General features: G+C 40.0%; 1 protein-coding gene and 1 long non-coding RNA gene across 3 annotated transcripts in view; one reads left to right on the top strand and one right to left on the bottom strand.

Moving 5' to 3' along the window:
* The window catches only part of LOC132126764 (uncharacterized), a 169,477-nt gene that overhangs the window by 135,023 nt on the left and 8,349 nt on the right, over positions 1-26,105 (bottom strand). The window lies entirely within an intron of this gene.
* The window catches only part of ano8b (anoctamin 8b), a 29,400-nt gene continuing 3,380 nt past the window's right edge, over positions 86-26,105 (top strand). The window contains exons 1-13 of one of the 2 annotated variants that reach the window (XM_059537318.1): positions 86-532; positions 8,817-8,927; positions 9,939-10,071; positions 11,246-11,384; positions 12,474-12,570; positions 12,809-12,925; positions 14,146-14,273; positions 14,378-14,539; positions 22,362-22,514; positions 22,969-23,095; positions 23,369-23,424; positions 23,512-23,586; positions 25,036-25,761. In XM_059537318.1, coding sequence (XP_059393301.1) covers positions 376-532; positions 8,817-8,927; positions 9,939-10,071; positions 11,246-11,384; positions 12,474-12,570; positions 12,809-12,925; positions 14,146-14,273; positions 14,378-14,539; positions 22,362-22,514; positions 22,969-23,095; positions 23,369-23,424; positions 23,512-23,586; positions 25,036-25,761 — 2,181 coding nt within the window. In that variant the 5' untranslated portion in view covers positions 86-375. Of the gene's footprint in view, positions 533-8,816; positions 8,928-9,938; positions 10,133-11,245; positions 11,385-12,473; positions 12,571-12,808; positions 12,926-14,145; positions 14,274-14,377; positions 14,540-22,361; positions 22,515-22,968; positions 23,096-23,368; positions 23,425-23,511; positions 23,587-25,035; positions 25,762-26,105 lie in introns of those variants that run through there. The other variant, XM_059537319.1, reaches the window with a different exon arrangement.

Raw genomic sequence — 26,105 nt, 5'->3', positions numbered from 1 at the left:
TCCATTCTAAACGCTTAGGCTTGATTTCTAATGTACAGATCAATAGGCTTCATTGATATACACTCATGCTGAGGTCAGCCAGCTAATGAACGTCGCCAGTGAGAGTGTGTCAGTGTGAGTGGACTAAATCTGGATCTGAGTGTTTGAAAGCAAAGGAAGACAGAGAGAGATATCTTCTCCCCTTCTTTGTCCCTCCTCCACCAAAGTAGACTGCTCCTCCTCGCGCCGCAGTCGGTCTCTCCTCGCATCCCGCCGCAAACAGGATGACTCACAACAACCTTCACTTCACCCTCACCTTCATTTAACCCAGCCAGTGTGTATCCACACACACTGCGCCCCATTTCTGCATCCATTCCCCGCTGAAACGACAGCAGCATGATGCCCGACACGGCGGCCGCTGCTGCATCATCGACAAACAGCAGCAGCGACAGCGAGAGCTCGCGCCACAGACACCGAGCGCAGGGAGACGCAGAGCGGCCAGAGCAACAGCAGCACAGCGCTGCCCCTCAGCCCACATCAGCGGGCGTTTTGGGTGAGTCAAATACGCACGGGACAGGTGCATGTGACGAGGGCATAAGAGACAGACGGCATATCCTTCGAGAAGCATGAACAATGCGGCGCTTTGTTATGCTGTCTGCTACGTATGTCCATTATGCATGCATTAAACTCTTCCTACTGATGTATTTGTGGCCTATAGAAGGTCATGCGGCAGCATCACTTCAAATGTCTACGTAATATGGGCCGTGCGCTACTTTTTTGCGCTCGATTAGTCCTTTTTCACAGGCCTTTGGGCAGGTTCAAGATGTCTGAGGCGATATTATTGCTGAAATCATCTCATGTTTTGGAGTTTGTTGATGCTTGAATGGCCTTCCTTTTGTGGCTTGTTGCGAAGCGTTATACAACAATTAACCTGGTCCTTGAATCTGATTGGATAAAACGCTGTTCCAAGAGTGCTGATATTTAGTCCAACAGCATTGAGATGTTTATGCACATTTTTTGTTTCTATCGGACTGAATGCATTCCGATTTTTGAATTTGTGTGTAGTGTTTACATGAAAACTATGAAAATGACACATGCTTCAAATCTGATTTTTTTTTACATGTGCACTGCACAAATATAGAGATTCCCACTGTTTGCACATAATAACCACTCTCCTACACTGCTTCTTTATTTGTTTTAAACAGCAGAATTAATATTTATCCATTACAATGGGCTGTGCTGTCATACGTAATTTCCACGTCATTGCACATGCACAGTCAATTCAGTGTTCGGTTTTTAATCCGATTAAGCATTTACATGCACTCTCAATCGCACTAGAAAAGGAATAAACCACCCATTTCAATCCGGTCTAAATTTAGTTAACATCAAGCTCAATCAGATCGTGTTTACACGAAGGCTTTTCAATCTGATTTAGCCATCAGTAAGATTACAAACGGATTATTTGGTTGCATGTTAACATAGCCACTCTGACAATTTTTTTTTTTTAAGTAAAAGCATTAGTGTTTTCCAAGGGCACAATTCTCGGGGCAACACAAAACGACTAATAAAATGCTGTACTGTGCATGCAAGGCCAGTAGTGGGCGTTGTCATTTTGTACAACGCTAAAAGAGGAAGTAAGCCGTGTTCTGTATTATGTGACTTTCCTACATTTTACAATCGATTCAATTAACACTTGTCACTCAAACCAAACAGGATTTTTTTCAAAGTGACAACCCAAATAAGCAAAGTAAATGGTCTCGCATTTGTAGGTTGCATTGATACCTAGTGGTGGATGCAAGTAAAACAGTACCTCATTTTTTTTCTTCTCACCTGAAATTCATTCAATAAACATGTTTTTGACAAAGATTTCAATTGTGGTCTATATAGCCTGCATCAAAATGAGGTTTGCAATGATGCGCCCGAAGGCACGTGTTGAAGACCCAATCAGTGACGTCACGATATGCTAATTTGTTTCAATTCATACCTACGTAATCACCATCACCAAAATTTTACTTTTTTTTTTACATTGAAACTTGGAAAAAATAAATATGGACCTACCTACTGACCCTTTTTTTAAAAAAAATTACTGTTTACTGCAAACCAAAATATTTTTAAGGATGGCCCTGTGGAAGAGTAATTGGCTTGTGAAGTGGATTTGCTTAGTGTAGAGTTAACTAAGATATTGTGAGCATTGTAATGTGGTTCAGAAATTTGTACTATCTTCACACTGTGGAAATACAAATGAAAAATAGAACACAAAGAGCGCAGCATTGAAAAGGGGCGGAGCTACAAAAGGTCTATAGACCAAACATTTAATACGCATGCACATAGATGTCAGTTTTCACAAATTCACATTTGAGATGGTATCCTTCTATAAAAACTTGCACTTTGAAACCAGTTTTCAGAAGTTTGCATTTTTCAGGCCCCCAAAACGAATGAAACGAACTGCCAAAATTCAAACAAATATTCATTTTCATTTGATAAGGGTATTGTGTAAAAAACAATGCTATAACATTAATTGACAACTATGAAGTCTCAGTTATTTAGTTGATTTTTCTAACAACCCCTCCTTTTCAGTTTTACTAATAAATAATAATTGTAAAGGCACTGATATACATCAAGTGAAATGACGACTGAATTGGCGTGACGTCATTTCAAACAAAATCCATCTCTGAAACCAATCAATATAAGGCCATCTTGCTAAAGATGTCTGGTTCCCTTGGTATGAAGAGAATAGTTTGGTTTGTGATGATTTATATGTTGGATTTGTTGCTTTTGGTATCTCCTTGGCTGTCTTTCAGGGTTATGCAGTGGGTTTAGACATCAGTAGTGGAGCAGATAGAGCTCAATAACCATTAGCACTCACATGATGTCATTGCCTCACTTGTTATTTCATAAGCTAAATGAAAGGCCAAGCAATCTGATGATGGAAGGCAGTTTCAGAAACTAGTTCTGGTATCAAAAATTGTGTTTATTAGAGATCTGCTGTAGTAAACCGGTGCAGATATCACACCTGAGCACTGTTGTAAAACGTTAGATGGATGTTAAAGCACTGACATAGTTTTAGTTGGAGCCTGGAGGCAGTGACTATGAAGAGGTCATGCGTTGTGAAGTTACAAAACCATGTTACATTGGGATTTATGAGTCTGAAGAACACACTCTCTGGAAAATAAAGTACAAAAGCTACACCTAAAGGGTGGATAAATTAAACTTAAAGCTATCAGTACCTAAATATTAAAAATTTACACCTTTTAAAAGGTGCTGCTGCAACAGTGACAGCTTTTGTACCTTTTTGATTTTCTGAGAGTGTGGCAAAACACGTTCGAGTTATTGTTTTTTTTTTGTTTTGTTTTTTTACACTTGCTTGTATACTGCATTATGCATTTGGCAAACCGAAGCCGGTATGTTTTGAGATGATTTGCTTCCCTGCTGTACAAGTCTCTGTGAAAGTTTACAGCTGACTTTAACAGCTAATGATCTCCTGTTTCAGCTCCAGTGTTTCCAAATGCTTACATTTCGAGTCAACTCTCAAGAAGACTCACTCAAGATGAGGTTTCGCTCCTTCAACATCTCATAGCATCTGTTGTTATGGCTAGGTTCCTCACATTCATAAACAAATACAGTATTCTCCAGAATATGTATAAAACAGAGCATGAAAGGCTGAATGTTCTGCTTTTTTCTATTTTGAATAAATGCTGTTCTATTCATCAAAGAGTCCTTAATACTAGTAATAGGCAGCAAATCAGAATGATTTCTGAAGGATCATGTAACACTGAAGACTGAAAATTGGAACTTTAGAGCTATTAGAACCACATCCAGTCTGAATGGATATAAAATAGCACAAATGTGTTTAATATCTGTTAAAATAATCAGCTTGTTGTGCCCTATGAAATGACAAAGCATGTATTCAGTCATTCATAACTTATGCTTTCCTTCACAGCGCCCCATTTATACAGTATCTGCTTCACTGGAATTGGTGTATGGAAACAGTACACATATTTCTCATTTGCAAATCAAATATTAGTTTTTTAATATACTGTGTCAACATTTATTTGAATAAATCACTTTTTGTGCTATTGTTGTCCACCACAGTGTTACTCCAAACCTGCCCATGTATTCAATTCTTCACTGGCTTTGTTCTTATGCTTTAGTAATTACCAGAGTTTTTGGCCCATCAGTAGCAGTATGATATATTGCTATTTTGCAGTGCTTTCCTTTTCAGCACCTTTTTATTTAGAAATAAACGTTTGGAGCACTTTACAGTATCTGTCCTGATGGTAAATCACTGCTGTGTTGAAAAAGTATCTAAAATTAAAGAGGATTTGCCTTTGCTTGAGTACTTTTTATGCTGAAGCCTCCATTAAGACGTTCACAGATTTCATTGCTGGAGATGTGTTGCATTATGACAGTATGGCATCATTCATGCATTCGGCTTTACACGCTGGGTATAAATAAAGCTTAGAGAGTTCTGGGAAACCAAGCCAGCGAGCGCTGTCTGACGATTGGCCAGATTGCGTGTGTCTACTAGTCACTAGTACTAGTCACTAGTAGACACACGCAATCTGGCCAATCGTCAGCCAGCGCTCGCTGGCTTGGTTTCCCAGAACTCTCTAAGCTTTATTTATACCCAGCGTGTAAAGTACTAGTACTAGTGATTTAACTCTTAACACATGTCACTAGTACTAGTGACATGTGTTAAGAGTTTGATGATGATGCTTGATGATGAAGCCATCTGTTCTGACTTAAATAAATAACAATTCACTTAAAGTTACTATAAATTCAGACAGCTGTGGTTTGCTAGAAACTCATGTTTTTTCAGGATTTATTAATATATTTTATAAAATATGTTAACATTGGTTATTTGTGTTTTATACAGTAACAATGAAATCTCTTTGTGGATAGTTCACCCTAAATTAAAAATGTTTTCCTCACCCTCATGTTATCCTCCAAACTGTGCTAATTTTCTTCTGTTGACCATCAAATAAGATATTTAGAGTTTCTTTAGAGTCCGTAGACTTCCATTATATGGACAAAAGACAGAGACATTTCTCCGGATATCTTCCTTCATGTTCCATTCAAGAAAGAAAGTCACACAGGTTTCAAAGCTCATGACTGTGAGTCAATAATGACTGAATTTTCACTTTTGGTTGATCTATTCCTTAGTAAACAGAAGCTACATTATAACTCATTAAACAATGTCAAATTAATATAGCAATAAAAAACTAAATACTATCTGGGTAACACAAATAATACAATAATGCAAAAAATGAACACCCTGATGCACAAACTATTTATGAAATCAAAAACAGTTGTGATGCATCATGCAAGGAATTTAGGAACATCACAGTAAAATTATTTACTGAATTTTTTTTTAAATGATAGTAATAGTTTTCTTTATTCTTCACATAAGGCTCTTGTTGCAGATATCAAGTGCATATATTTGTGCTTTGGTGATATTTGGCAATATTTTCTGACAATGTGATTATTTTTTTAAGTGCTGGATAGTGACCTGAGATTGTGTTAGATTTGTAGACTGTGCCCCACTTTCTGAAGGTCATGCATCAGTGAGCAGCTGAACATTTAGAGAGCAGTCACTGCCAAAAACACTACGCCACTGACCACAGCTCCTTCACTTGGGCTTTAATGCATTCGTGTCTGAACTCTAAAGATATAACAAAAATGTTCCAACCACTAGGAAAGAAATTCTGTGAGATGTGCCTCCAGCAAAAATATGCTTTCCCGCCTGGCATTGGTCAAACAAATGGAAATGCAACGATGCAGTGCCAAGCAGGACAATGAAGCATGAAAGAAACTAAGATAAAATATGCATTTGCTCAAATGTAACAAAGAAAAACACAAAAAGAACTCCAATTCATATCTCAGTTATTAAAGAAAAGCATCTCAAGGAATAACAGCAATAACATTTTCTTCAGAGAAAAAAAATCACGGTTTTGAATGAGAATCATGCTATTATCATGGATTTTAAGGTACAAAAGTGAATATGTAATCATTGAATATACAGAGAGAGAGAGAGATTCAAACTATTTTTAAATTTTCTTGAAAGAAGCATCTTCTGCATTTATTTGATACAAACTAGTAATTTGATAAATATTATTATAACTTATAGTATTTTAAGATATTTTATAATGTAATTTATTCCTGTGGTGTGAAATCTGTATTTCCAGCATCATTCCTCCAGTCTTCAGTGTCACATGATCCTTCAGAAATCATTCTGATATGATGATTTTGCTGCTCAAGAAAAACTTCTATGGAAGCATATGGGTAGCAATATTCAATTTGGGATGTAATATGCAAAATGACAATGCAATATGTAAAATGACAATGCATTTCTGTATTTACATTTACATTTTCCAATACATTTGTGCAACGTTTGGTGCAAAATGAAAATGAAAATGCAATTACATAATTTTCATTTGCCATTTCATACACCAGTTTTAATATGTAAAATGAATACTAATTGTAATGCTTTATAAGTTGCAAAATGAAAATGTATTACAGAAATGATTAGATATGTATAACATGTTCAAGCAAAAACTGTGGCAAAATGATCATTTAGATGCTATTTTTCTTAAATGCATTAACACTCACAGTCAAGACACTTACGATTGCATTTTCATTCAGTGTCCCGCAATGAATGTAGCAAAATTCAATGCGCACATTGAAAATGCATTCCGAGCCGATCACGTGTCTGCCCCCTCCCGCCATGTCAATCAATGCGTGAACAAGGCGGGGCTTGCAGAAGGTCAAGAGACTCAAATCTCAAGAAGAGGATTCAAGTGAGAGAACATGGACAAGACCGTTGAATTTCATTCGCACTTGTGGGCGGCGCTGAAACGCTGCTTTCATCTGATTGGTCGAATCGCTCCAGCTTCAGCTCGGTCTTTTTATTCTTTCAGGCAGAATAAGAGTCAGTGCAGGTGAAGCACTGTAATGTCTGAAACTACACTCACTGTTAATTAGCATAATATTTGAATCAGATGTAGCTGGGCACATAATTCGTGCTGCTGAAGCCTGCAAATTATTTCTAGGTTGTAGTATTGTGAATATTGTCCCACTGATAAATACAGTGCAAATAGTTCTGTCTCTTTGGATAAAAGTGAAGTGGAAATAAAAATCAATAATAGACTGAACAGTTCCATGTCTGTAACATTTACCACTCTCATCTTTTAAGTCATAAGGCACTAGGTATGTGTGTGTGAAATTAATAAATAATTGTAAAAATTAATATAGTTACATTTCTAAATAAAAATATTAAAATTAGCTCTGTGCTGCTCAGTGCTCCTGTAGCCTACCCCAGAGCGCCCTCTCGCGGCTGTAGACGGTAATGTTTTCTCTTGGTTCTGAATAAATGCGACTTATAGTCCAGTGCGACTTATATATGTTTTTTTCCTCGTAATGACATATTTTTGGACTGATGCAACATATACCGAAAAATATGGGTAACATTATTATTATTATTTATTATAAGAGTAATTGACACAGACTAGAACTTTAATGTTTCACCAAATTCAGCTCAGATCTTCAGACTCGTCTGACTCATGTTGCTGTATAACTGGCCAGACTTACCTTCCCAAAAAATCCCATTTAATTTTATTTCATAAATTTAACTATATTTATTTCCACTTCACTGTTATCCAAGGAGACAGAACTATTTGCACTGTTTTTATCAGTGGGACAATATTTATACAATACAGTATACAACCTAGAAATAATTAAACGGGGTCTCTTGCAAGTCGCAGCAGCACGAATTATGTGGCCAGCATAATCGGATTCAAATATTATGCTAATTAACAGTGAGCGGAGGTTTCAGACATTACAGTGCTTCACTCGCACTGACTCTTATTCTGTCTGAAAGAATGAAAAGACCGAGCTGAAGGTGGAGCGATTCGACCAATCAGATGAAAGCAGCGTTTCAGCTCCGCCCACAAGTGCGAATGAAATATTGAAGCCATAAACCGAAATGATCAAAACGTACACGGGCCAACGGTCTTGTCCATGTTCTCTCACTTGAATCCTCTTCTTGAGATTTGAGTCTCTGACCTTCTGCAAGCCCCGCCTTGTTCACGCAGTGATTGACATGGCGGGAGGGGGCAGACACGTGATCGGCTCGGAATGCATTTTCAATGTGCACATTGAATTTTGCTACATTCATTGCGGGACATTGAATGAAAATGCAATCGTAAGTGTCTTGACTGTGAGTGTTAATGCATTTAAGAAAAATAGCATTTAAATTATCATTTTGCCACAGTTTTTGCTTGAACATGTTATACATATCTAATCATTTCTGTAATACATTTTCATTTTCATTTTGCAACTTATACAGAAATGCAATGTCATTTTACATATTGCATTGTCATTTTGCATATTACATCCCAAATTGAATATTGCTACCCATATGCTTCCATACACTTCTGATTATCAGCAATGTTGAAAACAGTTTTATTTTTTGATAAATATAAATTTTAGAAAGGTTTTAAAAATTAAAAATAGGTACTCCTGGATATATATATATATATCCATCCATATTCGCTTCCATCTTTATGTTTCTTAATTATTACAAATATTTAGAAAATTTTCCACAAACACCACACCACAGCTAGCCGTGCTCTCGGGTCTCTGAGGTTATTGTTCATATTCAGACCCTGTCAGGACTCCAGCGCTGGTTATGTCTCCTCTTCTCATGTTTCAAGGGGAATGACAGTGACATTTAAACTTGGCTTCATGAGCGAGGGGAGAATGAACGGCATGGAGGGGGTCTGTTTGTTCAGAGTAACATCGTAAAGTGACTGACGTTTGTTTTCTTCTCTTTTTCTCAGATAAGCTGTTTGGGAAGCGTCTGCTGCAGGCCGGGAGACACATCATGTCCCATAAATCCTGGATGAAGACGGTGCCCACAGAGAACTGTGATGTCCTTATGACTTTTCCAGGTGCCTTATCCTGTCTCTTTCTTTCTACAGTTCTTAGAAAACACTGAATAAATACCTTTATTATGCCTTAGTTGGATGTGGTAATCTTTCAGTGCTGTGATATATATTAATATAATATACATGTTTCACAAATATGTGAGAAAAACAAATGCATGATTTATAATTAATTGTCTGTTTGTCAAAACAAATGGCTTTGGGGTTTGAGCTTGTTTTATGCAAATTGTTTCATTTACAATCATTTAGGATACTCCAAATTCATTAACATTTGACTTGATAAGATTGAGAAAAAAATCACATGCTGTGAATTAGAAGTCCTCTTGTATGTGTAAATGCAAATAATCCACACAATAATAAGCAAATGAGTGAAATAAAATAATAACAATCATGATATGTATGTGAAAACATCCGATTTCATGCAAAATCATGCGAACAAGATCCAGTGTCTTTCTTACATAATGAATACTTTTATCACTGTATAAAGAGAAAAATTTGAAGTTTTTAGTATCCATACCTGACTTTATCCTTAAAAATGACTTATTTTTTTACCCGTGTGTAGTCAGGTTGAAATATTAAATCTAAATATTATCAGGTTAACATTTTTTAAATTAAATCAGTTCATTTAGATCAGCGTTATTATGGTTAACTAAAACTAAGACCATAAACAAACAAACAAAAAGTTGAAATAAAATAAATGTTAACCTGAAGTAAAATGAAATAGAAAACACTTATTTTGTTTCAGGTAGTTAACAGGGCAGCATTTCTCATTTTCATTTAGCTTAACTTTATTATTTACTAAAAACTTAAACTGATATAATAAAAACCTTACTAAAAACCTTAATTGATTGCATTTCCATTATTTGTGAATGGGTATTTTATGCAAACAGACTCATTGTACCTACAGTAACAGCTGGTGAAACAAACAGAATATTTTGGTGTGTTATAGATGTGGTTTTTTGCTGTGTATCTCAATAACGTAGAGGTGATGAGGTGTTTGTTTTTGTCTCCGTACAGACACCACAGATGACCACACGCTGCTCTGGCTTCTGAACCACATACGGCTCGGCATCCCAGAGCTCATCATCCAGATCCGACACCACAAACACACCAGGATGTACGCCTTCTTCGTCACGGCCACATACGAAAAGTGAGAGGGAGCTGTTATCATTCCTATGGATTAATCTCTTGTTTATGAACGGTTTCTTCAGGTGATGTTGATCTGATTACCATGTATGTCATGAAATGAGGCATAAGGGTCAAGAAAATACTAGTTTATGTTTATTATTATGTTCCAACATGAGCCTCTAAAGAAGTTCAAGAACTTCATCAAAGCAAAACACACTACCTCTCAAAATACTGGGGTTGGTGAGAATGTTTTAGAGAAGTGTCTTCTACTCAGAAAGGATGCATTTATTTGATCAAAAATACAGTCAAAACAGTACGATTGTTAAATGTTATTATAATTTAAAGTAGCCATTTCTGTTTGAAATAAATTGTAAAATGTAATTTATTTCAGTGATTTAAAGCTGTATGTTCAGCATCATTGCTCCAGTCTTCATTGTCACATGATCCTTCAGAAATTATTCTAATATACTGATTTGCTGCTTAAAACGTGTTGAAAACAGTTGCTGCTTAAAATTATTGTAGTGATACATTTAGTTTTTCAGGATTCTTTGATGAATAAAAAAGTTAAGCGTTTATTTGAAATAGAAATAATTTGTGACAATGTCACTTTTTGATCAGTTTATACAGGGTTATTACATAAACCAGACAAAATGAAATAAATGTTAACTGTAAGAAATCTATACAAAAAAAAAAAACATGTTTTATTTCAGCTAGTTAAGGCAACATTTCTCTTTTTTTTTTGTTAACATGGTGTATTAAAACAACTTCAAATTAACTGAAACAAAAATGTATATGAAACTTATATAGACAAATAAAAAAGAACAAAAAATAATTAAAATGAAAAAGCACACAGCTTTAACTACAGGTAAATAAAAAAATGAACTCAAAATATTAACTTAAACGACATCAATAATACTAAATTAACACTGAATTAAATGTATGCTTGTTAAAAGTACTGATTTCTTCTTTTTACAAATTCTTTTACAAAAGCTGTCACTGAGGTGTTACCTTTTCAAAAGGTACACTTTTGTACCTTTAAGGAACCAGTAATGACTCTTTAGGTACAAAAGTGTGCCTTTTGAAGAGGTACTGCCCCAGAGTTCTATTTTCTTTGCTTTATGCTTTGATAGTGTTCGTGGTCAGAGTCTAGCTTGAGTCTTACATTGATGCTGATGTATTTTCTCTTGTGTGGCCAGTCTTTTACGAGGGGCTGAAGAGATGGGACTGCAGAAAGCTGTGAAGCCGGAGTTTGGTGGCGGTTCTCGCAGTTTCTCCTGTGAGGAAGATTACATCTACGAGAACATTGAGAGTGAACTCTGTTTCTTCACCTCACAGGTCCTTCACAATATTGAGCATAAAGGTTTTGATGCAGCATTAAGTTGGTTTTTCTCTTGTTATCAAGACTGCTGATGACATCTCATTAAAACAGAAAAAGGCTATTAGAATTTGGGGTTGCATACAGTAAAAAAAGTGGTAACCTAAAATGGTAACATGCAAAAAAAAAAAAAAAAAAATTTATATATATATATTATATCAATGAACAAGCATAAATACAGAACAACAACATTTGGTTAAATCAAGTAGAAATTAATGTAGAACTGCAAGTTACCACTTTTTACAGTGTACCACATTAATATATACGTTACTTACAAAGTTCACATGTTCCCTAAGGAATATTTTGGGTTAAATGCAACCAAAACAATAGCATTTGAGACATTGACTACAGCAGTAAATATTTTGACAACGTGCTGTTAGCAATGTATCTATAAAACTTCTTTTAACCAGTTTTGTTGTTATTAACTAAAACTTAACTATTAAAACTATTTTCATTTTTGGACTGAAATAAAGTTGAAATAAACTTCAATAGAAATACTTAATAAAGCCTAAAAAGAAATAGAATAGAACCTAAACAACTGGCAAATAACTGAAATAATAAAATAATTTGAAGTACTAAAATTAAAATCACTAAAAGTTAAATGAAAACTTGAAAAATCAAAATCTAAAAAGCTAATAAAAATAACAGAAGCATATAACAAAATTACTAGAACTTTACCTAAAATAAAAATAAAACACTTACTCAAAATGTCAATAAATAGAATAATAACTAATAATATATAAATAAATCATTAGTTAAATTGAAAAGTACTACTGACACAAAATGATCATATAGATGACATCACACATTCAATTCTATTCATTTTTATTATAAAATACAAGTGTCGAATTTTAATATCTTGCCCTATAAACTTCTATTGTAAGCATATTTGTTTTTCAACATCACAGACATCATCAATAGTTTCAGGGTTATATTTAATCCATTATATTTCTTTAAAGAGTCAAGTCATTACACTGAGACATCGAGTTGGGTTGTACATTTTTGTGAACTTTATTATAGATTGAAGCCTAATCCTTTCCGTATGACAGGAACGACAAAGCATAATCAAATACTGGCTGGACAATCTCAGAGCTAAACACGGGGAGGCCCTTCACAACATCCACTTCCTGGAAGGGCAGCCAATCAGTGAGTTCTTCTCTTTAGACTTCCTTAGTGCCCTGAGAAGTGTGCACTAGTCGCCTGTGTGTATGTATAAGTCACTCAGTATCTTGATGGTCTGTACCTGAAAGTAATTGGACTGGATTTTATATGTTACTGGTGACAGATGTAGTGTAGATTCAGTTTTATTGAAGTTGTGAATACCTGTTCATGTTGTGTGTGTGTGTGTGTGTTAGTGAGCCTGAACTGTGTGTGTATGTTCCAGTTCCTGAGCTGAGGGCACGAGGTGTGATCCAGCAAGTCTTCCCGCTTCATGAGCAGAGGATTCTGGGACAGCTGACGAAGTCATGGGTGCAGGCCGTGTGTGAAAAACAGCCTCTCGGTTAGTAGTTAGTCAAGTGAAAAGTCAACGCTGAAATATACTTTTTTTTAGTTTGTTGTTATTTTAGAACTGAAAAATAATGTTGCTAACAACCCTGATGAAATAAACACAGCATAAGCCTGAATGCTGGTCTTTTTGCCAATTTTATCCAAGCTTAACTAAACAATAATTTAACCTGGGTTAATTTAAGAATGTTTTTAAAGCACATTTAAGTTTTATTTAAAATACAAATCAATATGCTACCGTTTTATTAATGAAAAGAAAAGAAAAACTTTTTATATCTAATTTTTTTCATATAATTTGTAATATTTATATGTAAAATATTATATATGAAAAGCAAATAAAAGTAGTTTTTTCATTTTTTCATTATTGCAACGGTAGCATATTTTTTTTTTCAACTTTATTATATATATATATATATATATATATATATATATATATAAAGTAAACTTAACTTAAGAATATCATTTTTACATATGTATATTACAAATTATATGTTAGAAATTATATTTATTTCTTATTTTTTTATAATACAATTTTTAAAAACAAAAATATGATGCTAAGATATAGTAATGATTATTTTGATTCATCTGTTGACAATCAGATAAAAAAATCTGATAAAAAAAGAATAATATTGATTTTAAAATGTGTTGACTTTAATCAATTATTTATGAATATGTTATTCCATATCCCTTCCAATGTTGTACAATTTTAAGGCTAAAAAAATGAAAATAGTAACTGTATCTATAAGCTATGCTATACATTATGTGCCAAAAAGGGTTAAAATATAAAAGATACATTCTAAATGACTAATAACAGCTTACCATTTTAAAGTATTTAAAATTACTAAATTAAAAATGATAGTAAACAAAAACAATAACACATTAACTGCTACTAGGTACACACACTTTCATCTGGACAAAGTAATCAAATTTAAACTCCAGTGAAGTCCTTTTACTGTTTCTTTTGTCATAAAAATACAATTACTTGTTAATTTGAAACATATATTTATTGTCTAACGACAAATGATTTAGCAAAATGTATATTTTTTATCAAAATTACTGCTCTCTCAATCTATACAATCTATATGTGATTAATCAATAAACAAATCTGCTGCTGGATATTTTATTATTGATTTTAGTGATTAGTTGCTGCTGCCCTACTTACAGTAGATACTTGAATGATTTGTCATTGAGTGTTTGTCTTTCTTGTCTTGTTAGATGATATTTGTGATTATTTTGGCGTGAAGATTGCCATGTACTTTGCCTGGCTGGGTTTCTACACCACTTCCATGTTGTATCCAGCCGTTATTGGCTTTGTATTGTGGATGCTCACAGAATCCGATCAGGTACTTGACCACTCAAACTCCAGAAAAGTAACTCATCTGTAGAACAATAGAGGTACAATCTACTATTGTTCATGTGATTGATACTTCTGTCGCTGTGCTCTCAGACCAGCAGGGATATCTGTTGTGTGGTGTTTGCTCTCTTTAATGTGGTGTGGGCCACATTGTTCCTGGAGCGCTGGAAACGAAGAGGAGCGGAGCTCGCCTATAAGTGGGGTACACTGGACACCCCAGCTGAGTCACTGGAGGAGCCCAGACCTCAGTTCAGGGTAATAATTTTAATGCAGTCAATCACATGATGCTCCAATTATTTAAAGGGGTCATATGACGTTGCTAAAAAGAACTTTATTTTGTCTATTTGGTGAAATGCAATGTGTTTATGCGGTTTAAGGTTCAAAAAACACATTATTTTCCATAAACTGTACATTATTGTTTCTCCTCTATGCCCCGCCTTCTAAAAGATGTCGTTTTTAACAAAACTCATCGGCCCGAAAAACGAGGTGTGCTCTGATTTTGCTCCGATTGGCCAGCTATCCAGTGCATTGTGATTGGGCGAATATCTAAAGCGTGTGATGGAAATGTTATGCCCTTTAATATACTGTGATGCTGTCTCCTGGCACGACGAGACAAAAACAATAAAACCCATTATAAACGAGGCATTTGTTGCATCCAGTGGGGACATAGTTACTGATTGTAATGACTTAAGCACTATTCGGACGGGACTAGTTTTCTAAACTACGTTTGAGTTTCGATTCTTACCACCTGACGTCTGCGAGTTTCATGTACCAATTCGGACGGTCAGGGTCTGATTTGTGCATCTGGGCGTCACAGAGATCATGCGCTCTGTATGCGTGTATTGCATTCATTCAGAATGAAAACCATGTTAATGTGTGGTTCCTGTAGTTTAACTTGTTTTCCTTTTTTTTTGTGTGTGTGTAGTAGGCTAAACCTACCCTATGTTTAATATTCATAAAGGTACATATGTAATTAAAACATTATGTAACTGAGTGCATAAATGAACGTGAGTAATCTTACCTGATGCTGATATTACAATAGCTGGTATTAACAGTTTACGTGATCTTGCTCTTGATTTTATTATTTGTATTATTTTTTTATTATTATTTATTTGCCGGTGTTGTACCGAAATTTGACTCCCCGGACAAATCGCACTCCCCTTCATTTGCCGTTAAGCAAATATATCAAACATGCGCGCGGTAAAAGAATTATCTTTTGAATTATCACAAGAGGTTGTGTGAGAAAAACACAGACATGGCAGATTCGGATGGGATTAAAATCACCAAGTACGTCTGTGAATCACAGATTTATCTAACGACCCCCTGTAAAACGTACTCGGTTACTAAACGTAACCTCGGTTCTCTCTAGAAGAGCGAACGAGTACTGCGTCTTAGCTAAGACGCTACGGGAAAAGTCTCTTTTCACGAAATACTGAAGCAAAAAATTATCCTTAATTTTGTATTTTTGTAAAGCGCATTTGCAGCAGTACACAGCCATAAGCGAGACGGCTCGTTCGCTCATTGGCTAGCTCTGCGGCAACTGCACAGCCTATCGAGCGCAGGCTGATGCAACATCAGACCAATAAGGGCGCTTCGCGAGAGAACCGAGGTTACGTTTAGTAACCGAGTACATTCTCTTACGAGAGCTCTCTCGTACTGCGTCTTAGCTAAGACGCTACGGGATCACACACCAATAAACCTGAAGCAACGCCCAGGATTTACAGTGCACAGTCACCTGAGGGACTCACAGAGAGTCCAGGACAGGAAGGGGGGAAGCCCTCCGTCCCATATCTAGCAACATCCGTAGATGCGACAATATGACATCACACAGCCGAGGCAAGGCCTGACCAATGTGGCAATGCGGGTCTTACGCAATACTGCCCATATAACAGTCGGCAGCGCATAACGCTCACAAACTCAGAATTCCCCTCAGGGCCCTGATTCGACTATACCGACAGCAGCCTTGCTTGCAAGGCGGGAACCTCCAGGTTATAGAACCTGATAAATGTAGACGGCGAGGCCCAACCTGCCGCCATACATATATCCTGCAAGGAGATCCCAGTAGACCACGCCCACAACGAGGCGACGCCCCCTGTGGAGTGTGCTCTGACGCCCAGCGGGCACTGAAGGCCCCTGGAAGCATAAGCTAACGCTATGGCGTCAACTATCCATCTGGATAGAGTCTGTCTCGAAACAGCCATTCCCTTGGAACGTCCACCGAACGAGACAAACAGCTGCTCCGTCTGCCGAAAGGCAGCAGAGCGAGACACATAAGCTCTTAAAACCCTGACAGGGCAAAGAAGACTCGAGTCTCTATCCTCTCCTGACACCGGCAGGGCAGACAGGGCAATAACCTGAGCCCGAAACGGCGTGTTGAGGGATTTCGGCACATAACCGTGCCTAGGTTTGAGTATGACCTTTGAGTCATTAGGCCCAAACTCCAAGCACGACTGGCTCACCGAGAGCGCGTGCAGATCACCCACACTCTTCACTGAAGCGAGAGCCAACAAGAATACTGTCTTGAACGACAGATGCTGAAGGCTAACTGATTGGATAGGCTCAAAAGGGGGACCCTTCATGGCCTCCAAAACCGCCGCGAGGTCCCACATAGGGACTGACGGAGGTCTGGGAGGATTCAGCCTCCTAGCTCCTCTAAGGAACCGGATGACCAAATCATTCCTTCCTATTGACTGACCGAGCGCTGTTTCAGAAAATGCTGCGATGGCCGCCACATAAACTTTGAGCGTGGATGGGGCTCTGCCCTTATCCAACAGCTCCTGTAGGAAGGAGAGAACCTCCGTCACCTCACAACTAAGGGGTGAACATCCTCGAGCTGTGCACCAGCTGGAGAACACCGACCACTTCGAGGCATACAGACGTCGTGTCGACGGAGCTCTAGCCTGAGCGATGGTATTTAGCACTCCCACTGCGAGATCAGCGGGTAACCGTTGAGCGCCCACACATGGAGGGACCACAACATGGTTGAGGGTGCCAAATCGAACCCCTGGCCTGCGAGAGGAGGTCCCTTCTCAACGGTACTGGCCACGGGGCGACATCTGCTAACTGCATCAAATCTGGGAACCATGGTTGGTTCTTCCAAAGAGGTGCTACAAGCAGTATTGAACATCTCGTTTCTCTCACCCGTTCTATCACCTGCGGAAGGAGGGAGATGGGAGGGAAAGCATAAAGCGGGCAGCACGGCCTTTCCGTGACAGCGCGCTTTCGTTCTTGGAAAAGAACGCGGGGCAGTGAGCGTTTTCGTGGGACGCGAAGAGGTCCACCTCCGCCCTGCCAAATCTCTCCCACAACAGCCGGACTGTTTGCGGGTGTAGAGACCATTCGCCCGTAGGAACATTGCCTCTGGACAGCCTCTCTGGACCCAGATTCTGTAGCCCAGGCACATGCACTGACCTCATCGAACGCACGTTGCGCTGAGCCCAAACCAGGAGGCGTTCCGCAGCCTGTACAGGTTTCGGGACCCGAAACCGCTCTGGCGATTTATGTAGGACACCACAGACATGTTGTCCGAACGGACTAAGACGTGGTGGTCCTTGATTTGGGGACAAAAGCGCATCAGCGCGTTCTCCACTGCCAGCATTTCCAGACAGTTGATATGATGGAGCTTTTCCCGTTCTGACCACAGGCCAAAGGACGGTCTGCCCTCGAGCAGCGCTCCCCATCCCGAAGTGGAGGCGTCCGTCGACACCATCTTCACATTCGGGGAAGTCTCGCTGCGCGCTGAATGCCCAACACGCGCTGTGGTGACAGCCGCGCCGTCATGGAACACGAGTTCAGAACTATACCCAAAAACAGAATCGTCTGACTGGGGTTCAGCGAACTCTTCGCCCAATTGACACTGAGACCGAGCTTCTCGAGGTGATCGAGTAAAACGGCCCTGTGCTCCACGAGCTCCGCTCATGATCGAGCCAGAACCAGCCAGTCGTCCAAATAATTCAGCACTCGCATGCCTCTGAGTCTGAGAGGAGCGAGCGCTGCATCCATGCACCTCGTAAACGTACGAGGAGCCACGGACAAGCCGAACGGCAGGACTGTAAACTGGTATCCCTGGCCCTCGAAGGCGAATCTCAAATATCGCCTGTGGTTTGACGCTATCTGTATTTGAAAATACGCGTCCTTCAGATCTATTGACATGAACCAGTCCCCTCTGTGGATCTGCGCGAGGAGCTTCCTGGTCGTAAGCATTTTGAAACTGTGTTTCATCAATGCCTTGTTCAGCTGTCTTAGATCCAGTATGGGCCTGAGACCCCCGTCTCTCTTGGGCACCAGAAAGTATCTGCTGTACAGCCCCCCCCTCGCTTTGAGCTTGAGACACAGGCTCTACAGCCCCTTTGCTCAACAGTTTTGATATTTCGGCCCGAAGTATGTGTGCTACTTCTGTTTTGACCATAGTTTCGACGCGCGCTAAAAAGCGCGGAGGGCGTCGAAAAAACTGTAGCGAGTAGCCTCTCTTTATAATGCCTAGCACCCAATCCGAAACCCCTGGAAGCGCTGACCATGCATCTGCATGAATGGCTAAGGGCTGGATGCGAAGCGCGCTCTGTTGACTGGGCAACGGCGGCGCTCGGGTGTGCTGCGCATTTGAGGCGGGGAGCACGCTGATCACAGCGGGCAGATCGCTCCTCCTCAACCCCGTCCCGGCGCTTAACCGACTGGGGGAAGTCTGAGCAGGTCCCGTGGGACTCGTTATGTCTGCGAGTAACTGTGGGCTGCATATGTGCACATTTACCACTTTCAACTCGCTGTCTGCCTGTGCAGAGCGTTTGTGCACGGGCCTCGTTTTTACAGAAGCCACGCGCCGTATGTGACATAGTGTATGTGGGCACTGGGGAGTGGGCACGCTTACTATGCGGGGCGCTCGACCGATCTGTGTCGATCTTATGTGTGCGAGCCCTGTGTGCAGGGCTGTGCTTACATGTGGAGATAGGCACTGAGGAGTGGGCATCGTCACTGCATTTATAGCACCATCGGCAGTGGCCGGACGAGCGTGCACGGGTTTCGTTTTTACAGAAACCACATGACACGTGTGACATAGTAATTGTGGGCACTGAGGGGTGGGCACGCTTACTATGCAGTGCGCGCGATCGACTTGAGTCGCTTTTATGGGCGCAGGCCCTGTGTGCAGGGCTGTGCTTACATGTGGAGATGGGCACTGAGGAGTGGGCATCGTCACTACATTTATAGCACCATCGGCCCTGGCCGGAACACCAGAAATAACACTCTTTTCGTGAAACATCTGGGTAGCCGTGATAACGGCTTTTGTGTGCAGGCAAGCGGGCACTCGTGCAGGCTTGTGCATTGCAGAAGACGCTGAGGCAGTCACAACTCTTGGAACTGCAACAGCGGCGCGCTTGGGTGAGAGCTCGGCCACAGCAGAACTCGTACACCGGCGCTTTCCTAGCAGTGCTAGGATGTTTTCGGGGCTTCTGGCTTCACCGCAATCCTCTGCCGCGGCTCCCGCGGCACGGGGCGACGGCTTGAAGAGCGAGAACGGGGTCCCGAGCTGCGTTGCTGACGCTGCCGCGATGACGCAGCTGGAGGCGGTGGGCGTGACTGAGAGCTCTGTGGGGCCGGTCTAGAGCGGCTAGCTGCAGAACCGGAGCGCTTCGGCAAGAAGTGCTTGAACGCCTGCGAAGCTTTCTGGTCCTCGGCGAATCTCTCCACAAACTCGTTGACAGATGGAGGAGTCAGCGGTGCGTCGAGGAACGCAGCGCGCTCAGATTCCTTGATGTCAGAAAGCCACCGTAGCGGAAGCCATAACCCGTCCCATGGCTTGTGCAGCGGACTTAGCAGCGCGGAGGGAGAGATCTGAAACACTCCTCAGATCCGCAAGACAGATTGCTTCAGGCCCCATCTCATCCAGCTTGCGGAGGAGATCGCCCTGGAAAATCTGCAGCGTGGCCATGGTGTGCAGCGCAGACGCAGCCTGCCCAGCAGCAGAGAAGATCCGTGCGAGATGCGATGACGTCATGCGGCAGGCTTTGGATGGCAACGCCGCCTTAGTCCGCCGTCCAGCAGAGGGCGGGCAAAGGTGCGCTGCTATAGCCTGTTCCACCGGCGGAAGTGACAGGTAGCCTCTGTTTTTAGCACCGTCCAGTGTGGAGAATGCTGGCGAAACAGATGAACGGACTCTCGCCGAAAATGGAGCTGCCAAGCTTTCGCCATTTCTTCGTGAAGCTCAGGAAGAAAGGGGGCGTGCTTTGAGCTTGAAGAAAAACGCTCATCCGGGAGATAGCTACCATTCAGCCGGGAACGTGAAGGGGTGCTGGTGCAGACCACTCGAGGCCGAGGCTCGCCGCGGCCAGCGCGAGCACTCGCATCAGCTCCTTATCAATATCCCCCCATCTGCTGGGCCTCTGAGCAGAGGGCGCAAGATCCACGGAGCTCGCCCAACCCTCTTCTTCCTCCGACGCGGGCCTGAGATCCACTTCCTCAGATGACGCGTCGGCAGACAGCGGACGCTGACCATCGGGAAGCGATGCAGGGGAGGCCGGCGAAGCGGAGGGAACCGGCGAGCTCGGCCGAGCTGGAGGCGGTTCCGGTAGACGCTGCGAGCGGCGCTTCTTACGGCGCTGCGGCGCAGCGGATGATGCAGGCTTCGAGAAGAACGCCCGGCGAGTCCTCAGAGTCACCATAGGCATTAGCTCGCAATGAGGGCAGCCGCCGTCCGCGAGCGCGAGCGCTGCATGGTCCTCCACAGACAGGAGACGCAGATGACGTGACGATCTCCTTCGCTGAGCGGGGCTCTGCACGAGCCGCACGAGGGCATCTTTAAAAAGACGCAGCTCTTTTTGTGAGTGTGCGTCGCAGGGCGAACACACACAGGATATAATGATACAAAGGATACAAAGGATATAGGCGCCGGACAGCGCAGCAGGAACGGCAGTGGAAGGCGGCGAGGCCAGCAGCTTCAGAATGGCTCGTCCCGCTGATATGCTTCTCAGACGGCGCTTGCTTCCTCCGTGATCCAGCGATGCGTGAGCTTCGCTGAAGAGATGAAAAATCAGGTGAGTCAGCCTTTTCGAGCTCCTTTTATAGGTTGGGCCACACCCGTTTCGGCGGGAAGTGGCAAGAAGGGAGCAAAGCCATGTCTGCATTTGTGATCGGAAAAACGACAAACAACAAGCTCTGCTCTACACTGCTCAAAACTTGCCTCTGAATCATCAGTGGGAATTTTTTTAAATATGAAAACATACTTACAGGCTGTGAGTCAGAAAGATGGCATTGTGGGTTCAGGAAATACTCCTCCGTAAAATGCACTGCACACACATCTGAATATTTGGGTTGAACTGTTCTGGAACAGTGTTGTAAATACAACCGAAACACTGATTTCTAGTTGTGTCCTCTTTTAGGACGGCATGGACGAGTCTTAACTTTTATATAGAATATCTCTTTTAGTCTTTGCAGCTTCAGGGATCTTATCTATTCACGAACAGCTTGTAACACTCCAAAGAGAAAGGAAAACTAGATATTGCATCATATGACCCCATCATTAATCTTATAAATAGCATATTAACTGCACATCAATTTTAGCTGCGAAACAACACCCAAGAGATCATTTAAAGTCATTATTGTGTTCAATGAAAAACACACAGAAAAGCAATTACAAAAAAAAGTATTTTTTTTTACTGAAAACTACAAATTTATATTAAAAAATTTTTTTATATAATACTCTTAATATGAAACTAAACCCATCAGAAGCTGGAGACAGGTTACTGTCTTAATGAGTGAGTTATTCAGAAACAAAGCAAGGGGCTCATTACTTCTGAAATCTAATGCTTCCCTGCTATATAAAGTAGAATGTGAAAACAGAATGTAATGTGAGTAGTATGTTCAAATTCATAGTATTATAAAACACACGTTCACAAGAGAGTGGCGTTCCAGTGGATGAAACAAACAGATCTGGGCAAGAAAAGGTGCGTTACACACATCATTTTAATGCATTACTTTTCTCCAAAATGATTTGCACCAAATTAATGTGTTAAATCAGTGGTCCTAGGAATGCATCTGAAAGCAGGTGTTTTAAATGAATTCTTCTCTCTCTTGCTCTTCTGGTCAGGGTGTGAAGCGGTGCAGTCCAGTGACGGGCTGTGAGGAGTTTTATTACCCACCGTGGAGGAGGAGGGTGTTCAGATGGCTGGTCAGCTTTCCTGTCTGTATATTATGCCTCTGCTTTGTATTTCTGGCCATGCTCGTCTGCTTTGAGCTTCAGGTGAGCTACACTCTCTCACACACAAGTAAAGGCAAGAAAGTGGTTAAAAAATAATTAAAGAGATACCATGTTAATAAATAAAAAAGGGAATTGTGACTTTTTATCTTGCATTTCTGACACAATTATGAGAAAAAACAAATAAAGTTAATTGCAAGCTTACTGTATAGTTCAGACTTTTCTTCCCACAATTAACACTTTTTTCTTCCAGTTGAGTTTATATAAGTCAAAATTGTGAGATATTTACTCAGAATGGCAAGAGAAAAATTCTGAATTTATGTGTTAAATTTTGTATTTTTTTTTTTGTAAGATTACCTTTTTTTTTTTTTACCTTTTTGGCAGAAATGGGCTTCCATACATTTTACCGTAATATATGATAAAAACAAAAGTAATTTGATATAGATTTACATATTACCAGTTCTTATAATGTGAGTTGTAATGAAGTGATGTTTGGCAGGAATTTGTGATGGGGATTAAGGAGCTTCCACGTGTAGCAAGGTTTATCCCTAAAATCATGTTGGCCATCACTGTGACGGCGTGTGACGAGGTGTACAGAAAGATCGCCTGCTGGCTAAATGACATGGGTGAGTCACAGGACATATGGGAGTTTATATCTGGTCATTTATCATTTGAAGTGTTCATGAACACTGTATGCAATAAAAATAATTTTTATGGGGGAGAGTTGTGCAACTCAGGAAATTTTGGTTTAAAGTTTGTCAGAGGTAGAAAGTAACAAGGTCTGGATTTTGGGAATACAGCCCTCCAGAAGCCAAATACAGAAGTGAGAATGAGTAAGAAGATCAACACTGGCTAGCTGTGAGGTGAATAATAATATCTGAATCTGCTGTTTCTCATAGAAAATTACAGACTCCAGAGTGCCTATGAGAAAAATCTCATAATCAAAATGGTTCTTGTAAGTAATAAACCAACAAATAACTTTTTGAACCTTTTCATACCACTGTATTGGTTTTGTTTCTAAAATGTTCTCTTTGTTTCTCAGTTTCAGTTTGTAAATTCTTATCTCAGCCTTTTCTATATTGGATTCTACCTCAAAGACATGGAGCGTCTGAAAGAGGTGAGGGTCTCAGACTGGACCTGCTTTACATTTCTTACTAAAACCACACCACAGAAACATGAATCATCAAAGAAGCATGCATTATATTTAAATATGTAGTTTTTTTTTTCTATCAGTCAAGGAATATTTGAATAAAATGCATTAAATGTAATTTAGATATTTAACAGGGGTGAAACGAATCTTGGTAAAAAAAAAAAAAAAGTAAATCAGACTCATTATTTGTTCTGTATACTGTGTATATTTATTATATATATATATATATATATATATATATATATATATATATAAATGCACACACATACTATATATTTTGTAAATATTTCCATATATATATATATTTATATTCATAGAATTGATATTATATATAAATAAAAAAATTCTTAAATATATACATGCATGTGTGTGTATTTATAAGTAAATAATAAATATACACAATACACACACACAAATAATGTAAACAAAAACTTTTATTTTGGAAGCAATTAATCACGCTTAATCATTTGACAGCATTACACATTATATTAATTTCCAATGGTAAAGAACTAAAATAAATGCACTTCTATACCACAAACAGTTTGTTTTACCAGCAAGCGAGTCATGGTTAAATTTAAAAGACTTTACCGTGTACATTGGGGGGTCAAAACTTTTGAACAAAGTGAAGATGTGTTCCTTTCTTTCTTATTTTGCCTAAATATCATATTTTTTCATTTAGTACTGCCCTTCAAAAGCTGCAGAAGATACTTACGTTTTCCACAAGACAAAAATCTGTTAAATTTACCCTGATCTTCAAATAGAAAAAGTCTTCACCTTCTCAGCTCTTAATGCATGATTTTTCCTTCTGGAGCATCAGTGAATGTTTGAACCTTCTGTAATAGTTGCATATGAGTTCTTTAATTGTCCTCCGTGTGAAAAGATGGATCTCCAAATCATACAGTCAATGTTGGAAAGGGTTCAAATACAAAAAAATGCTAGAAAACCAAAGAATTTGCATGGATTTTTCTGAGGAACAGCAGGCAGTTGAACTGTTCAGGACCAACAAGGGACTCATGAACAACTATCGCTAAACAAAAAAACACAGCTGTGTATCATTCAGGCAACAACACAGTATTAAGCTTTTAAACTAGGTAATTTTTATATATTCAACTATTATTTTTCTTGTGGACTGTATGTAAACATCTTTTATTTGAAATATCTTATTCAGGTCAGTACTAAATAAACAATAACATGCATCCCTCTTATTTTGGTTAAACATTTTGCATATTCTGAAAACTTTTAACTTCAACTTTTAATGTATTTGTAGTACACTTAGCATGAAGTAAGTGTATTTCAAATACATTTAAGTATTTCTGTATTTCTAAAGAATTTATTTAACATGGCAGTCAGAATGCACATGTTAACCGAAGCATGCACAATTGGGATAGTCATATCAATGTGTAACTTTTGCTGCAGATGCTGGCCATTCTGCTGATCATCCGGCAGTTTGTGCAGAATATGAAGGAGGTCCTACAGCCCTATTTGGCCGAGCGGCACCGATTGGGTGAGCTGACGCTGAGAGCCATTTGGGAGCTGCTGGTGTCTGCACTGCTCAAGTACGGGCGGCTCGCAGCAGGACGAGCGCAGGTCTCACCCAGCGACCCCACTGTGCTCGGATCAGGCCTGTGTGGGCCACAGATGGGGGACGAGGGCCCTCAAGAGAGACGAGAGCGCAAGTGTCTAAACGGCGGCTGTGGCGTCCCGGATGAGGATGTGGAGGCAGAGCCTGGCGAGAGGCCGAGCGAAGAAGACAACGAATCAGAGAGCTTCATCGATTGTGGCTTGAAGCTACGGAAAGTCAGCTTCATTGAGAAGGTAGAGCGCAAGTCTGCCAGCTGCGTCAGCCCCGTGGACGACAGCTTCCTGGAGGAGGGAAGCCCCACCATGGTGGAGAGGGGCATGGATCCCTCCTCGGTTTTCGAGATGTGCGATGATGAGGATGAAAACGGGGCTCCTGAGATGAAGGAGCTGAAAGCCGAGCCGCTGGAGAGCAGCACTTCAGTCAGGCTCAGGAAGAGGGGACGGAGCTTAGAGAGGGCTGACAGTAAGACCAAGAGAGATTCGTGGATGGATCCTCCTGAGGAGCAAGAAACCAACACGCTAACACAAGCCGAGATGGAGAGCTGCATGCAAACGTACCAGGTCAGAATACACCAAATATATACAGTGCTGACCAAAATGATTACAACACTAATATTTCCACCAGCTAAAAAGCACTTTATTTTAAGGTGTCCTTGTTACACATGTTAAATGTACTTACTATTATAATAGCAATACATTATGCATAATTACATGCAAGACAAACCCTATTTCACAAACCTATTTCATATACTATTTCACAATATTACTGTTACTATTAATGCTTTTACTGTATTTTGAACCTTGCTGAACATGAGACTTTTTAAAAACTTTTCATTAGTGTAAAATATAATTTCTTTCACAATATTTAAAACAGAACACAATGGCTTCCAGTTGAAGTGCTCTAT

The sequence above is a fragment of the Carassius carassius genome, chromosome 44 (assembly GCF_963082965.1).
Source record: "Carassius carassius chromosome 44, fCarCar2.1, whole genome shotgun sequence".
NCBI classification, from domain to species: Eukaryota; Metazoa; Chordata; class Actinopteri; order Cypriniformes; family Cyprinidae; genus Carassius; species Carassius carassius.
This window is presented reverse-complemented; position numbering and strand designations above follow the sequence as displayed.